Raw genomic sequence first — 16,535 nt, forward strand, 5'->3', positions numbered from 1 at the left:
GACAATGGACGCGTTTTAGCATCGACCTCCATCACTGAACACCGTTACAGAAAAGCCTGCCAAAAAGAAAGCAGGCTGCACAGGGACGGTCGACGAAGACTCAGGACGGCTCTGTGTCTGCTCAACCTCGTCGAAGCGCCAGGCCCAAGAACATGTCGATGCCAAAGCAGGACGCCGCGGATGGCTCCTCCAGCGATACCGGATCTGCATCCTCGTCTTCCTCGTTCTCGTCGGCCACCCACGTAACACCGCCGCTCAGTCATCGATCAATGCCCATGCGCGCTCTCTCAGCCCCCACAAATGCCGACCTACATGACGCCCTTGACTTGGAAGGATCAGCCTTGCGTGACGTTGGAGACCTCTTCGAAGCCCTGGCTTCGCCGATCTCTCTTCCATTCCCTCCCAACCGAATATTCTACAAGCTACCGCAAAGGCTTTACGACGCACAAAAGAGACGTTGGAAAGGGTATCCTGATCTGTCTGGTGCATACCCCGACGACGAACGCGAGCAACTCGTTGCAGCATTTCTGGACGATATACACGACCACTGTCGCGAGGTTTTGACAAACCAAGGTGTTCGTCTTCCCGATGAAGAACGAAGGTGGTTTGCCACGCGCACCTCGCCTACCAACCCCAATGACGGCCCAACCATAACCGGCGCTGTCCTTGTTGAGTCGAGCTCGGGTGTCGCATGGTCTAATGTCATGTGCGACCTGCAGGTAGCCGGCAGCGACGATCTCATCCCTGCTGCCGTGCGGAAGTTGTCGACGACCGCCGCATACGTCTTCGCCACACAGGATGACTGTATCTACCACGTTGGCCTCGCATTCGCCGGCGACTCATTCACTGTTGTCGTTCATGATCGTGCTGGTCGCGTCCAGTGCTACACGCGTCATGTGCACAAGCATGGCGTCCTCCTCGTCCGCCTTGTGTTGGCCATGACTCTGACAACGACCCGCCTTGGCCGTGATCCAGCGATCATCATGCGTCCTGGAGGCACGCGTGTGCTCCACGTCAACGGCGTCGAGTACGAGATTCTGGAACGCCTGTTCAACAGCTACCCTATCCGCGGCCGTGGAACTGTCTGCTGGCGTTGTCGTAGGCCAGGTAGCGACGAGGAATATGTCGTCAAGAGCACATGGGTCAACGTCAATTGCGAAGAATCGGAGGTGTCATTCCTCGAGCAAGCTCAGGGCGTCGATGGGATTCCTACGCTAGTTGACCACGAACTCGTGGTTGACGCGCAAGGAAAACCAAGGTCTACGGATCTATTCCGCGCATCGCTCCGACGGTCGAGTAGGCAGCATGAGCTGCACGGCATAGACGTTCTCCGACTTCAAAGACTAGTCATGCAGCCGCTCGCTCGTCCCTTATCAGACTTCAGTTCCAAGGAGGAATTGCTCAGCGCTATACGAGACGCCGTCGCAGGTAAGTGTATCCAAATCGCTGCGCAGTCAGGACCTGACGACGTTGCAGCGCATCTGGTCCTTTGCCATGAGAGGGGTATACTGCACAACGACATCAGTGAAAACAACATCATGTTACGCGCCCAAGTTTCGGGACGGCTCCGTCGAGGGCTCCTTATCGACCTCGATTCTGCTACCTACATCAGTCAACCGTCAGGTGTGGCGTGCGCCGGTCACCATCTCGTGAGCTAGACCTACTGTTCATGGAGTTCAGTGACTAACGAGCTCACAGGGCACATTGCCGTTCATGTCCTGCTCCCTCTTGCTCTATCCTGGTCTGCCCCACCTGCCTATCCACGATCTCGAATCATTCCTCTATGTTCTCATGTGGATCTGCACGAGCTACGCAGGGCCCATGAGCGCTAGACGGACCGGCTTTGATCCATTCCAATCACCCATGGGCCTGTTCTCCGGCGACCCCACCGAAGTTGGCAAACTGAAAGAGGAGATTATGTACCAGCCACCATCGAAATTCCGCGCCTTCCTGGACGACACTTTCGATCCTTACTTCGACGATCTGAAGGACTGTGTATGCGAGATCCGACGCGCTATCCTCTTTAACGCGGAGGATACGACGCACGAAGACATCCTCGATATCCTTGAGCTGCACGCCTGCGCTCAGCAGCCGCAAGACAAGCGTCGCCGACCTGTGTTAATCAAACAGCCGCGGAAGGAGGAGGAGCCCCCCTCCTGGTGGACGTCGGACCCCAAGTGGGCGATCCAGACGCTGTCCGAGGAGACATTGGACGGTCCTCACGGCGACGACGCTGAGTCCCGACTCAGTGGGAATGACGTTATTGACGGCAACGGCCGACCTAGTGATTCGCCGCACGGGGGCGCGACGGCGCATGTACAACCTAAGGTGGCCCCCTTCAACAGGATTTTGTACGGCGGCCTAGATGAATCAATCCATACATGCGACGGTCAACGGGGCAAGAGGCGGTCAACGACGAACACGGTATGGGAAGATCCGAAGAGACGAAGATTGTGTGCTTGACAGTATCCCTCATCTGTACTTTACAATGGACCGAATCGCGGACAACCCAACGAGACACTCTCGAGTCGTTCTTCTGGCACCGTCTCAACTACGTCGGCTGTACCTACGCCAGCAGAGGCAATACCTGTACTCATAGCTTTACTGGCGGTCGTATTCACCCCGGCTGCGACCCGCCGTCTACCATCGCGAAAACGCAAGAACGAAGCGCAGAATGCCTCGCTCGACGCCATACTCGTCAATGGCCTGCATACTTGCGAAGTATGCCTCGAGAATTCCCCATCTCCAAGACTATTCGGTGCACCGCCGAATCGGAATGCTGCTCACCGCCTGGATGTCTGAGTTCCCGACCTGTGCTGCTGACAATATGTTTGCTCTGCAAGTCCTGTGCCCCGCCGGAGGCCGTCGAAGACGCTGCGGACGACTGGCTCTGTCCTGATTGTCAGGCGGCGGAGGATACGTCTGGCACGCTGTCGAAGCCAAAAGTCAAACGACAGCATAAGTAGATACATTTGTATGTATGGGAAGGTGAAGGGGGCTCTAGTGTATGAGTACATCTTCAAGCGTGTGACTGCAGCGATACAGTTGTGACTTATAGTTTTGCGATTTTGCGATTTTGCGAAGGCCAGGCAGGCTCGTCATGCGGGCGTTCGGAACGCTGCTCGCTTCCCGAGTCCCTTATTAGCTACGACTCATGTGAAGCCTCAGCGGCAGTGAGCGGGGAGGGCAAGGTCGCCGACATCCAATGAAAGCTTGGAGACGACAGCGAATGACAGCAGCGGCCCAGACATGTTGTCGGACGATGCGGGTTCGTCGCATCACCAGCGCACACTAGCAGCGTTGCAGGCGGCTGCGAGCTGAGAGATCCTGGCATTCATTCCGGGATATGATACACATGGGGGTGCAGCGGCATCGTGTCTGCAGATATCATCTATATAACAGTGCACAGTTGCATTGCAAACCGTTGTCAACAAGGTTGAAACGATCATGTGACAGCCACGCTTTGCGACGCGTGGATTTTGTAACCCGCTCACATCACGTCTTGGATTCGACCTCCATCATCGCCTCTTGGAAAGATCGTCTCGCAACTTAATTGCCACAGCGGCACGACAATATCACCCTCTTATCCAGGCTCGACGATTACTCTCCTCAGCTACCACGCCCGCTTCATTCTCCGGGAGCAGGGTCGCAGACAAAATCAATCTCGCCACTGCAGACTACGGGGTGCGTGACCATGCCATCTATCTATACATCAGACTCTGACCATCTCTATAGCTATATATATGCCGGCCAAGCATCAATTAGCGCAAGTTTGGCCGACGAAGAGCAAGACCGGCTATATGCCTCATAAGCCTCGCAAAAGCCCCAGGTTCAAGCAAAGGTCGAAATCAGAGAAGGTCGCCACGTACGACTCTCCAAATGATACACTGTCCGTATCCTTGTCTTCCTCGTCGCTTTCTACCTCCAACATTACACCGCCACCTGTTCATCAGCCTATGGATATCCACGATCTATTGGCCCCCGCCAATGCCGACCTGCATGATGCGCTAAACTTGGAGCGAACTGCCCTGCGCGATGTTCCAAACTTCTTCCATGTTCTCACTCCGCCGACCCTATTCCCGAGCCCACCTAGCCTTATCTTTCGAGATATGCCGCTGAAGTACTTCGACAAGAAGACGAGGCGTTGGACGGGGTACCCTGACCCGTCACGCGTATACCCTGACGGGGAGCGCGAGCGACTGGTTGCAGCCTTCCTGAATGGTATCCACGACCATTGTCGCGAGGCGCTGGCAGAGAAGGGCATGCCTCTCCGCGTCGAAGAACGCAGATGGCTTCCCACACGTACGTTGCCCGCCCAATCCAATGGCGATAGGGTTTCCATGTTCGGGGCTGTCCTTGTCGAATCGAACTCTGATGTGGAGTGGTCCAACGTCTTGTGCGACGTACAGGTAGCCAGCGGCGAAGATCCCCTCCCCGATGCTGTGCGAAGACTGTCGACCACCGCTGCTTATGTCTTCGCTACTCAGGACGACTGTCTCTACTACGTCGGTCTTGCTTTCGCCGGGGACGCCTTTGCTGTTGTCATGCACGATCGTGCTGGCCGCGTTCAGTGCGAAACGCGACACGTGCACAGGCATGGCCACCTCCTCGTTCGCATGGTAGTGGCCCTTACGCTCCTGGACTCGATACGCCTTGGCCGAGACCCTGCGATCCTCACGCGTCCTGATGGCACACGCCTTCTTTTCGTCAACGGGATCGAATACGAGATCGTGGAGCGTCTCTTCATAAGCAACCACCTTCGAGGCCGTGGTACTGTCTGCTGGCGCTGTCGCAAACAGGGCAGTGACGATGACTATGTGATCAAGAGCACCTGGGTCGATATTAGACGCGAGGAGACCGAGATTACGTTCCTCGAGCAGGCTCAGGGCGTTGATGGGATTCCCACCCTTGTCGACCACGAAGTCGTGGTTGATGCGGAGGGGAAAGCCAGGTCTACAGACCTCTTTCGAGCAACTCTACGCCGACCGAGTAGACAAGAAGAGCTGCGCGATATCGACGTCCTCCATCTCCATCGACTGGTCATGCAACCATTCGCCATTCCCTTGGCAGATTTCAGCTCGAAGGAGGAGCTACTTTCCGCCATTCGAGATGCTGTCGCAGGTAAGCATATCCTCTCCGACTCATGCTCAAGAGCTAACGATCTGATAGCACATCTCGTTCTATTCGCAGAGCGAGGCATACTCCACAACGATATCAGCGAATATAATGTCATGCTGCGTGCCCAGCCTCAGGGACGGCTGCGTCGCGGGCTCCTCATCGACCTCGACTCTGCCACTGACATCCACGGACCGCAACGCACTTCGGCCGCAGGCCAACATCTCGTGAGCTTGACCTACTTCATGCAATCGCAATGGCTGACGATCGCATAGGGTACATTGCCGTTCATGTCCTTCACACTCTTGCTCTGCCCAAACGTTCCCCACTGGCCCATACACGATCTCGAGTCATTCCTCTACGTTCTCATGTGGATCTGCACGAGCTATGCGGGGCCCATGAGCGATAGACAACCTGGCTTCGACCCATATCAATTTCCCATGGGCCAGTGGTTCTCGGGCGACCCTACGACTGTCGGAAAACTCAAGCGGGACATCATGTTCCAGCCGCTGCCCCAGTTTCGCGCCTTCCTGGACAACACCTTCGATCCTTATTTCGACGATCTAAAGGACTGCGTGTGCGAGATACGACATGCTATCTTATTTACCGACGAGGGAGCCACGCATAAAGACATCCTCAATATCCTCGAGGTACATGCATGCGCTCAGCGACCAGACAAGCGTCGTCGTCCTCTACTCCGCAATCGACATGAGTAATGGGGTCGCCTGCCTCTCGGACCTCGGGCGTTGACCGAAGAGACTTCCGATGATGAATGTGATCTCGGCGAGAGCGAGGTCGGAGGCAAGGACTACTACGTACTCGTTAAGTAGACGCATTGCTTGCAGAGCCTTCAGCGGATACTTATACGACGGCATATATTAATCGAATAAACAAGTTGCGGCATACAGTCACTGATACGATATCCGTGTCAAAGAGATAGAAAGTTTCTATGAGTTTATTACTATCCTTCATGTGTTTGCTGCATGATCGTATACCGACCATGTAAAGATCGTAAGTCATCCTTACAAGTACTGGGCCACCACCGTGTTGTCACATAATAAACGTCACAGGCATAATCTGTCACGTCGCGCCCTTGTCCAAGGACTGAACAAAGCGACCGTAGTTACTCTTCACCACCATCGTCGTTCTGGGCTTCGCGGATACGAACAACTCTTCTTAATCCTGCCTCTCAAGTCAACCATCCGACCCCCCTTGGACGTGCCACTGGCTTTTCGCACCCGCGTTCTGCATCGTTGATACCGCAAGGAATCTGATTGCCTTCATCTCCTTCAAGTGTGTCATTATGTCCTTCTAATCGATAAATCCTTACTGTGGTACCCGTACAGTATGCCGTCGATCAAGGAGATATGGCGCGACCACATCGTGAAGAACAAGAATCCTCCGGACGCCACTCACTCACGCCGGAGCCCAAGACTGCTTGCCAAACGGCGTGCAGAGCGCGCTACTGCGCCTGGCGCCACCACCTCCTCATCCCACTCCTCCTACTGTCCCGCCTTTCATCGCCATCTTTCCTCCATTTGCCCCGCTCCGATACTCAACATCGCCAATTCCATCGAGGTCGACGGGGACGACGCCTTGGAGTTGGAGAAGACGGCTCTATGGGGTGTTATTGGAGTGACTGGTGTCATCACCTCTCATGGAAATCTCTACCCGCACTCCACCTTCCTCAATATGCCGCGAAGACTCTACGATCACAAAGCGTTTCGATGGGCGCGCTACCCTCGCATGGCACGTACACTCTCGGACGGGCAACGCGAACATCAAGTGGCTGTTTTCTTGAACGAAATATACGACTACTACCGTAAAGCCATGGCGCGGGAAGGCGCTACTCTACCTCGTGAAGAGCGGCGGTGGTACACGACACGAAGCAAGCGCCGCCTACCTGATGGCAAATATGCTCCGGTCTACGGTGTTGTCCTGACCGAAGTCGGTTCTGATATGCGCTGGAAAAACGTCCTCTGTGACGTTCAAGTCGCCGACACTGCCAATCTCATGCCCGACGTCGTGCGGCGCCTATCTAGGAGCGCAGCGAACGTCTTCGCTGCGCAAGACAACTGTCTTTATCATGTCGGCGTCGCGTTTGCTGGAGACGAATACTCTGTGGTCATACATGACCGCGCGGGCCGAGTACAATCCTTGGTTTACAAGGTGCACCGGCAGGCGGGGATCCTCGTCCGCGTCCTCTGCTCCCTATCGCTCCTGGACGGCGTACCTCTAGGCCGTGACCCCACTATAGAATTGCGCGAAGCAGGAAAGCGTATCATCACCGTCGACGAAGTCGAGTACGAAATCGTGGAGCAACTTTTCTCCAGCAAATGTGTTCGCGGGGCCGGTACAATCTGTTGGCGTTGTCGCAAGCCGGATGAAGAGGAGGACTACATCATCAAGAGCAGCTGGCGACGCGCCGGGCGCTCGAGTGAGGCTTCTTTCCTGAAACTTGCAGGTGACATCGACGGCATTCCCAGTCTCATAGCGCATGAGGTCGTCACCGATGTCGAGGAAGAGACTTACATCTCGACCGACAGCTTTCGCCAGGGGCTGATCAGTCAAGGACGGAAAGATGAGCTTATGGCTATAGGATACATGCACTTGCATCGTCTCGTCACCCAGCCATACGCAAGGCCGCTGTGCGACTTCACGTCGAAGGAAGAGCTCTTGTCTGGTTTTCGCGATGCCGTCGAAGGTCAGTCCCGTCGAATGTCTCCCATCGTGTCACTGACCACCGCCGAAGCCCACTACAGGTCATTTACGGAGAAGAAAGCATTGCATTGCGACATCAGCGAGCAAAATATCATGCTGCGATCGAAGAACGCGGACGAACGGATACGGCGAGGCCTTCTCATTGACTGGGACTGCGCGGCCTTCGTCAGAGGACCCCGAAGTACAGCGCCAATTGGCTACCGTACAGTGAGTCCTTCGTGTGCGCCGCTGGTTTGAGGTTGACGCTTCACAGGGCACAGCACCATTCATGTCGTTGGTCCTTCAAACGGACCCTAGCGCGCCACACGCTGCCCACCATGATTTGGAAGCGTTCTTCTACGTGCTGATGTGGATCTGTACATACTACGCCGGCCCATCGTGCACGAGGCGCAGGGGCTACGACTGGCGCAACTCCCTGGTGGGTCAGTGGTCCAAGGGCGACTTGAAGGAGATCGGCCAGCGCAAGTGGAACGACGTATGTGCCAAGTCCCGAAAGGACTTCCGTGTCTTTCTGGACGAGAACTTCCACCCGTACTTCGACGACCTGAAGGACTGCGTTTGTGACCTGCGCCAAGCGATATGGTGCCCAAAGGATAAGGACTGCGTGACGCATGAGGATGTGCTTGATATTATCGCCAAGTACATAGTGGCCCAGCAATCGCCAGAGCTACAACGAGCTCAATCCTCTTCGCATGGTCCAGCACCCGACACGGTTCAAGGTCCTGATCGAACGCTCACCTCGGACGAATCTTCAACCGCCGCGCCGCCGAATAAGAGGAAACGTACGAAAGCAACGTCAAGTGGTGGTCCCAAGAGGCGCAGGCTCAATTCCTAGGCACATTGCGCAAACGCTGAACAAGAAGCAAGACTGGCGACCAGCACCTACGTGGAGGACAGTCTACATTCGCTCGATGCTCAGGTTATGCTCGTCGTCCATCTGCAGTGTACAACAATGGATTTCAGTCAATAGATAGGTCTATAATGAATATTCTACATGCAGCATTGCCTTCGTCCCTCAAAGCGTGATGTAGTGGTTCTCGACGAGGTAGTCGGTGATGACCTTAACCGCCTCCTGGACGTCCAACTTGTCCGTCGGGATGTGGATCTCGGGCTTCTCAGGAGCCTCGTAAGGCGCGGAGATGCCGGTAAAGTCTGTACGGAGATGAGCGGGGGCGATCCGTGCGTAAGTGCAAGAGGCATACCCTTGATCTCGCCAGCGCGAGCGCGCTTGTAGAGGCCCTTCGGGTCGCGCTGCTCGACGACGGAGAGGGGGGCGTCGACGAAGACCTCGATGAAGGGGAGATTGGACTTTTCGTGCGCCTGGCGGGCCGAGTCGCGGTCCGCGCGGTAGGGGGAGATGAACGCGGTGATCGTGATGCACGATGCGTCTGTGAAGAGCTTCGCGACCTGCACAAGAGGTCAGCAAGGTAAAGGTGAATAGATAGGGGCAAGGCGCACCTCGCCGATCCGGCGGATGTTCTCGTTCCGGCTCTTCTCGTCGAAACCGAGGTCGTTGTTGAGGCCGAAGCGGATGTTGTCGCCGTCGAGGCGGTAGGTGAACTTCTTGAGGTGGAGGAGGTGCTGCTCGAGCGCGCAGCCGATCGTTGACTTGCCGCTGGCGCTGAGGCCAGTGAGCCAGATCGTCGCGCCGCGCTGCTGCAAGAGGCTGACGCGCTCCTCGGCGGTCACGGAGCCTGCGCTACGGTGAGTGGGGGGAACGCCGATCGGTGCGATCGGTGCTCACCAGGGTGGAAGGTGATGTTGGTGGCCATGGGGGAAGAGGGGGGGCGAGTGGTGGTGCTGATGGGATGTCGCTGGCCGCAGGGGACGGTTTATATAGTGGGCAGGACCGCTGTCGACCAGGAATTCCCAAAAAGCAGAGGACGCCCGCGAGTCGCCAGCGGAGGGAAATTGTGGACGGCCACAAGCGGCGCGGAATTAGTCACCGCGCACATGAGCACGCGACGATGGCGTTATTAACGCGCCCTCGCAGTACATGTGACCGCGACGCCAGCAGGGGCAGCAGGAGGGGACAGCGGGCGAACGTGGCAGCAACAGCGATTGTCCAAGTCACGATGAGGATTACAAGTATGTACAACGGACGCAGAGGGGGAGGTAATAGATACAGCGGACGATTCCAAATGAGAAGGACTCCAGGCTACAGACGTGGCGCGCCCGACGTGTCAGGACATCAGTGCGCTGCCGCAAGAGACGGGTATACTCACAACGAGCGGAGCGATCACTGGAATCGCTCCTTCGCCAGCGTATCGTCGATGCTCTGCAGCTCGCTGCATACCCAGGTGATGATCAGCTTCAGCGCCGTCGTCACTTGCTCGCTCGTCAGCGGCTGGCCCACCGGCGGGACGTGCACGACCAGGACCTGCGTCCCGCGCCGCCGCTCGTATGGCTTGACGCTGCGGATGACCTCCGCCAACGAGCAGTAGTAGATGAAGTCAGGCAGGTAGTGCCCCGCGTCCATGGACAGGTACACCTGCGAACAACAGCCCGTCAGCGCATGACCACTCATCGCCAAGCTAGAACACGCACGTCCTCGAAGCCCTGCTGCTTCATATTCCTGATAAGATTGTTGATGTTCACATCCGAGTATACCTCCTCCTGGAAGTTCTCGTAGCCGGGGCCAAACCCGCGTTTTGGGCGGATCGGTTCGACGGGCTGCGGCTCTGGCGGTTCTTCGATCTGCGGCGACTCGCCCTGCGGAGGGGCGATGTGCAGGACACCGGCCGGTACGTCTCCTGGGTCATCCGGCTCAACGGCGACAGGCGCGGTCTCCACCACGGGCGCTTGCCGGCCATAGATGTCCTTCATGTTGTACCCGAACTTGTGCGCGACGCGCTCGACGCGCAGGGCACCACGGCCAGCCACGCCGACGTGAAGGATGAAGTCGTAACCCTTCTGGGGGCGCGCGACGTGGTTGGCGGCGGCCTGGTCGGCGATCGAGGGGTGGAAGACGGGCGGGTGCTGGTGGAGGAGGGGCACGACGTCCATCACGGCCTGGTACGAGACGGGGATCTGGAGGGTCGATACGTGTATGGGGCGCACATTGTTCTGCTCGTCCTCGATGATGCTGTTCGTCAGCGGCTCGACGGCTAACCAGGCCGGATTGTGGTCCTCTGTGTAGCGATAGAACGGCTAGGGGACGCTCAGTCGCGGTCCAGCACGGCTCACGGGCGACGCACCCCGAACGCGGTCACCAGGCAGTGGTACTTGGCCGTCGTTTGTGCCATCGCAGCGAGCAGCAGGAGCGGGATAGAACACGAGGCTGATCATTTCAAACCATCACAACACAACCAAGCAAACCGACATCACGCCCGCCTCATTGTCCGCCCCTCCCATTCCTTGCCCCCGTTCACCTCCTTCTCCCACCGCTGCAGCGCCTCCTCATCCCACTCCTTGCCCGACAGATCCCCTGCCTTTTTCAGAATTTCCTGACCCTCCACCTCCAACGGTACGTATGTATTTACTACCGGATGTCTGCCCGAGCGTTAGCAGCGTCCACAAAACCAACCTCCCCACATACGCATAGTCTGGGTTATACCGATACTCGTCCCCATACCCCAGCTCCTTCATCAGTTTCGTCGGTGCGTTCCTCACTTGCATCGGCACCGGCAGCGTCGGCTCCTCCTTCGCCAGCTGCTCCGCCCTCTTGTACGCCTCGTACGACCGCGTCGACTTGGGTGCCTCCGCCAGATACGCTACCAAGTGCGCAAGATTGATGCGGCACTCGGGCATCCCGATGAGCTGGCAGGCCTGCATCGTCGCAATCGCCAGCGGCAGAGCGTGGTTGTCCGCCAGCCCGATATCCTCTGACGCGCACACCGTCATCCGTCGCGCGATGAAGATGGGGTCCTCGCCCGCGGTGAGCATGCGCGCGAGCCAGTACATGGCTGCGTTGCCGTCGCTGCCTCGCACGCTCTTGTGAAGGGCGGAGATCATGTCGTAGTGCGACTCGCCCGTGCGGTCGTACGAGACGACGACGGACTTGCGCAGGTTGTTGATGAGAGTCGACTCTTCGCTGTTGGGTGACGCCCTCAATACGAGCTCGAGGAGGGATAGTGCGGTCCGAGCATCACCGCCGGCGAGCGCGACGATTGTCGAAGTCACTTTGGGCGTGATGTGGGGAAAGGCAGCCAACGCAGTTTCGTTCATTGATGCCTGAGAAGGCACAGCTGTCTGCGAAGACGATGCTGGTTGCGAGGACGTTAAGTCGAGCATATCCGGCTCGTCTGGGGTTTGCGAATATGCTTCATCGTCTTTAGCCGCTCGCTGAATGGCATGATGGATTATCGTCTTGATGTCATCGTCTGTAAGCCTTTCCAGAACGAAGACCCTGTATGAATGAGTCTCATGCGCCAGGGCATAGCTAATATCAACTCACCTGCATCGGCTCAACAAGGGCGACACCAGCTTGAACGAAGGATTCTCTGTCGTAGCGCCTATCAACTCGAAGGGACGATCAGTATTTATCAAGACAGTCAGCTAGAGTAAGACCTACCTGAATGTAGCCTTGCTCGACGTAGGGTAGAAATATATCCTGCTGTGCCTTGTTGAAGCGATGAATCTCATCAAGGAAGAGGACACTTTTCCTGCAGGAAGGTGTGAACGACTATAAAGGGACGTGTAATAGGCATACGGGAGTAGCGTACCTTCCAGTGAGCATCAGGGTGTTCTTCGCCTCTTCGAAAACTGCACGGACGTCCTTGATCCCTGCTTCCGTCGCACTCAACTCCCGGAATATCGAACCCGTATGCTTGGCTATTAGCCGAGCGAGCGTGGTCTTCCCACACCTATGGTAAGAATTAGGAAATATGCTGTTCATCGCCAGCAAGTTCAACGCACCCAGGGGGTCCCCAGAAGATCATACTTCCTGCAGCACCATTGCTGATCGTGCTCATGAGCAGCGAATCCGACGCAGTGAGGTGCGCCTGCCCAACAAACTCGGCCAGCGTGCTCGGGCGTAACTTCTCCGCCAGCGGCGCAGCTGCTTGCAGGTTCGACACGCCCGTGCGCGTTCGCTTCGCAGAAGGACCAGAGGGTGTATCATCCTGCGTGCGCTTTCTGCTTATGTGCGGGGTTTGGAGGGATTGAGAGGGAGCGGCATGAGAGGTAGTGGCGGAAGGGGTGGGATCAGGCTTGGCGCGAGGAGCGAAGATGGGTGCGACTTTGGAGGTGCTGCCTGTGCCGGGCTGGGTTGCCTTTGGGGCCTGGGTTGACTTGCGCATCGAGGTTGAGGGCGCGGGAGTCTTGGTTTTTGGGAGGGTGCAGTTGTTGTCCAGGTGTTCATTGATATCATCTGCTGATACTCGTTCGTTGCATACGGGGCTGGGGTTCATTCAGCGTGAAACCGCGGACTCTACTTCTTAGATCGCACCAATTGACTATTACAGTGTCAGTGCGTCGTACACAATCTAAAGCAGCTCCACGCACCCGTTCCCTCCTGCTTCGTCGACATGAATGGCTGAGGGTAAGCGCGTCGCAGACGCGAGACGTCACGCGCCGTAAGCGCGCATGTCACATTGTCGCACCATCACGTGTAAACGGATCAATAATTGTTGAAGTTGAACTCTGATTCCGCGCCGTTTGTACTGCTCCAACTGCAGCTCGTCGGGCGTCGCGCATTCGTCGCAGGATACAGTCTATCTATATATGGATGAAGATACGCAGGCCAATACACCAGAAAAGCGATTCTTCGTGCCAGCGAAGTTCAGGCGCCCCCATTCTAAGCCTGGTCAGCAGCGTGTTGTACACCAATTCCTACCAGACAAGAAGACAATGGAGCCGATGCATGGACAGCCTGATATGCGGGTTCGGCTCATATGGTCTCTTATCTACCGCTGTAGATGACTATCTAGACCCGCTGAGAACCACATCGTTCAAACTCAGCAGCATAGCGCAGCGGAAAACGGACTTTGCTAGCGAGCGAATACTTGGCGGACGGGCAGAGCAAGTGGCGGTCATGAGCAAGGAGAAAGCGTCCGGTGCTCGAACGGGTGCCTCGAATGCCTGGGTGCCTGGAGTGATGGGTCGGATCAGCACCGATCAATTGGGCACTTCCTTCTCTCGTGGCATGCGGGGGAACAGTTTGAACACAGCGCCAAGCGGCCAACCAGAACTGACGGTCGCGACCTCCGCTCCGGCGCGACGGCACGGCGACTCCAACACCCTGGGACTGCCCACGGAATGATCGATAGATGGCGGCCGCATAAAACGCTACGACAGCTATCTCGAGGCTTGTGTTCACCCTCGGTCGCGCCTCGGAGCCTCTGTCCCTATTCTCCCCCTACTGAAGGCTGTACGGAAGCGGTGGCCTTCTCGTGCAGTCGCGTCGAGAATCCTCGGAAGTCGGGAGTGAAGGAATCGGCCTATTGTATTTAACTGTCGCCGCCAGCCAGCCGCCCCTGGACTGATCCTTCGACAACATGCGCCTCCCCTCCTATCTCTCGCTCCTCTGCTTGTTCGCTTGCCACCACCTTCCTGCAGCAGCACGCCTTGAGCGACGACAAGATGTGCCGCCAACACCGTTTCCTGACCCTAGTGGTTATAGCGTGCAGCCAGTGGCGATAGGAGTAGCAGACACTGGGTACTCAGGGTTCCCTAACGTCCTGAACGCGGACATCGTTCTCGACTTTCAGCTGAAGGTGGCTCCAGGGGCTTCTATCGTGCGTCTCGTGTAGCTTCTTTGGGCCGAGGGTGGCAACTAACTCGCTTCCAGCCCATGTACATGTCTTCAAACCGAGATCCCAAGAACATCACGAGGGCGGTCATTTCACTTCCAGGCAAGGTGAGCACCTCTACAACACATGCAGGCGCATCACTGACTGCTCATCTAGCTCAGGGATAACTGGTATTGTGAGTGATCATGCTTGCGCTGGGTACGGAGGACTGAGTGATCGTCCAAGACTTCTGGGCGCTCGACAAGGCGCTCTACCAGGCGTGGGGGACCTACCCCGACGTGGATTATAATGCTATATCTGTCATGGCACCCGTGTACGTGCTTGTGCCGCCGTCTATTCCCTCGACTGATGGTTCGAACAGCTTCCTCAACCAGATGGACATCGACGCAGGCGCTGCAGCCGGTGTTAACGGCACGCTCTTCTGGAACGGCACCACCTGGATGTCCGGGCACTACAACATCGGGCCCGACACCTTCGCCAACATCAGCTCCTACGACGTGATGGACGACCTCGTCGATTACTACCTCAACAAGACCGTGTTCCCGAATCTTGATGTGCGCGCCACACCCATGCGAAACCTGCCGACGCACTGATGCCTCCCTTCGCGTGTAGCAAGTGGTGATTGCGGGCCACTCGGCAGGCGCGCAGCTCACGCAGCGGTACGCCGCGCTGCGCAAGAGCCGCAAGGACGACGACCGCATCGTGTACTGGATGGCGAACCCGGGGAGCTTGCTGTGGCTGACGGAGGACCGCCCGCTGCCGAATGACAGCTGCGCGAACGTCGATCGGTGGAAGTACGGGCTGTCAGATGGGGTGCCGGCGTATGGGGCGTACGCGCTCAAGCATCTGCAGAGGGAGGGCATCGTCGAGCGCTACAACTCGCGTAATATTCATTATGCGTGGGGGACCGGCGACGACGGGCCAGGCGATACGCGATGCCAAGCGCAGGTGAGTCGTGTGCAACCTTTACGACCACCCTCGAAATTTGCGCGGACAGTATCCCGAAAGGTGCTCGCTGGCTATCGCGCTAGTTGTCCCAAGCGTTCTCACTCCACCATCTGCGCTGGCAATGTTTGCTGACACTATTCTCGCTCTATAGACTCAAGGCATGACCCACTACCAGCGTGGGCTCAACTTCGTCAACATGCTGCAGAACATCTCGGGCGGGAGCCTCCCGGCGAACGCGACGGTCGACTTTGTCGAGGGCGTCACGCACGACTGCGAGGGTATGACAAGAAGTCCCTCGGGCTTGACACGGGTACGTCCTCGGTTCTCTCTATCCCCTTTGTCTCCTGCCCACTATCTACCCCTTGCTGTACTCGCTGCGTTTGTGCGGGGCTGACGACGCTTTTCATAGCTCTTCCGCAATGCAACGTATCAGGACCCGGCCGGATTCTGGAATGTGGGAAGCTCGACTATGTCGTGGCCTTCAGTACGCGGGCTTCTCCTCGGCGCCGCTTCGACGATGTTTGCCGTGCTCTATCTCACATAGAGAGCTGGCGGCGTGCGAGGGGTCGCACGGTCGCACGGACCCCCTTTAGGAGGGCGTTCGCTGCTCGATATCAGCCTCGAGGCGCTCCGCGATTACGGTGGACGGTCAACTCCTGCGACGGCGTTCCCGACGAAGGTGCCACATCACCCTAGGGCTTCCAATCGAGTGTGTTTCCCGACATGACATGACCCTAACGCCGAGCTTTGGCCTCATGATATAGATACTTCGCTCTGCATACTTGCTACCCCTCCGTACACCTCCTTCCACCCCTCTCTCCGCATCCTATCTCCATCACCTGCCTCTCTTCCGTCTACCCTCTACCACCTGGCCGCCTAACCTCAATCCATTGTTCTTCGCTGTCCATATTTATTCGTCGTCTACTCACGTTTACTCACGCGATCTCCTCGCCTACTCACATGCGTATCTCGCAGCACCGCTCTCTGAACCCCCTGTAAATAAGTTATACCTGGCGGGGCTGACGTTGATCTTAGTAGTATCGAATCTAATGTTAGTAG

At 57.0% G+C, this 16,535-nt stretch overlaps 5 protein-coding genes across 5 annotated transcripts; 2 read left to right on the plus strand and 3 right to left on the minus strand.

Annotated features, from left to right (window-relative positions):
* Window positions 1-152: 152 nt before the first annotated feature.
* Window positions 153-8,671, plus strand: SCHCODRAFT_02508764 (uncharacterized protein; the record flags this gene model as incomplete). The annotated part of the gene is made up of 11 exons (XM_003030351.2): window positions 153-1,649; window positions 1,699-2,424; window positions 2,467-2,721; window positions 2,844-2,901; window positions 3,592-3,684; window positions 3,736-5,121; window positions 5,170-5,342; window positions 5,391-5,692; window positions 6,310-6,408; window positions 6,462-8,043; window positions 8,090-8,671. The coding sequence occupies 11 exons, from the start codon at window positions 153-155 to the stop codon at window positions 8,669-8,671; spliced, it is 6,753 nt and encodes a 2,250-aa protein (XP_003030397.1).
* A 103-nt stretch (window positions 8,672-8,774) lies between these two features.
* On the minus strand, window positions 8,775-9,809 carry SCHCODRAFT_02632832 (adenylylsulfate kinase). The gene is made up of 4 exons (XM_003029942.2): window positions 9,581-9,809; window positions 9,295-9,530; window positions 9,039-9,243; window positions 8,775-8,988 (listed from the first exon to the last, which is right to left on the minus strand). The coding sequence occupies exons 1-4, from the start codon at window positions 9,606-9,608 to the stop codon at window positions 8,852-8,854; spliced, it is 606 nt and encodes a 201-aa protein (XP_003029988.1). The 5' UTR covers window positions 9,609-9,809; the 3' UTR covers window positions 8,775-8,851.
* A 36-nt stretch (window positions 9,810-9,845) lies between these two features.
* On the minus strand, window positions 9,846-11,114 carry SCHCODRAFT_02632834 (peptidase C15, pyroglutamyl peptidase I-like protein). The gene is made up of 3 exons (XM_003029941.3): window positions 11,034-11,114; window positions 10,384-10,986; window positions 9,846-10,327 (listed from the first exon to the last, which is right to left on the minus strand). Exons 1-3 carry the CDS (start codon window positions 11,079-11,081, stop codon window positions 10,076-10,078), a joined length of 903 nt encoding a protein of 300 aa, XP_003029987.1. The 5' UTR covers window positions 11,082-11,114; the 3' UTR covers window positions 9,846-10,075.
* A 45-nt stretch (window positions 11,115-11,159) lies between these two features.
* Window positions 11,160-13,076, minus strand: SCHCODRAFT_057429 (P-loop containing nucleoside triphosphate hydrolase protein; the record flags this gene model as incomplete). The annotated part of the gene is made up of 6 exons (XM_003029940.1): window positions 11,160-11,328; window positions 11,375-12,184; window positions 12,233-12,297; window positions 12,350-12,440; window positions 12,501-12,641; window positions 12,694-13,076. The coding sequence occupies 6 exons, from the start codon at window positions 13,074-13,076 to the stop codon at window positions 11,160-11,162; spliced, it is 1,659 nt and encodes a 552-aa protein (XP_003029986.1).
* Window positions 13,077-13,879: 803 nt separating this feature from the next.
* Window positions 13,880-16,203, plus strand: SCHCODRAFT_02584362 (uncharacterized protein; the record flags this gene model as incomplete). The annotated part of the gene is made up of 9 exons (XM_003030350.2): window positions 13,880-14,513; window positions 14,567-14,635; window positions 14,685-14,703; window positions 14,754-14,841; window positions 14,890-15,082; window positions 15,141-15,476; window positions 15,628-15,786; window positions 15,886-15,960; window positions 16,021-16,203. The coding sequence occupies exons 1-9, from the start codon at window positions 14,274-14,276 to the stop codon at window positions 16,201-16,203; spliced, it is 1,362 nt and encodes a 453-aa protein (XP_003030396.1). The 5' UTR covers window positions 13,880-14,273.
* Between the last annotated feature and the right edge of the window lie 332 nt (window positions 16,204-16,535).

The sequence above is a fragment of the Schizophyllum commune genome (genome assembly GCF_000143185.2).
Source record: "Schizophyllum commune H4-8 unplaced genomic scaffold SCHCOscaffold_8, whole genome shotgun sequence".
In the NCBI taxonomy this organism is placed as follows: Eukaryota; Fungi; Basidiomycota; class Agaricomycetes; order Agaricales; family Schizophyllaceae; genus Schizophyllum; species Schizophyllum commune.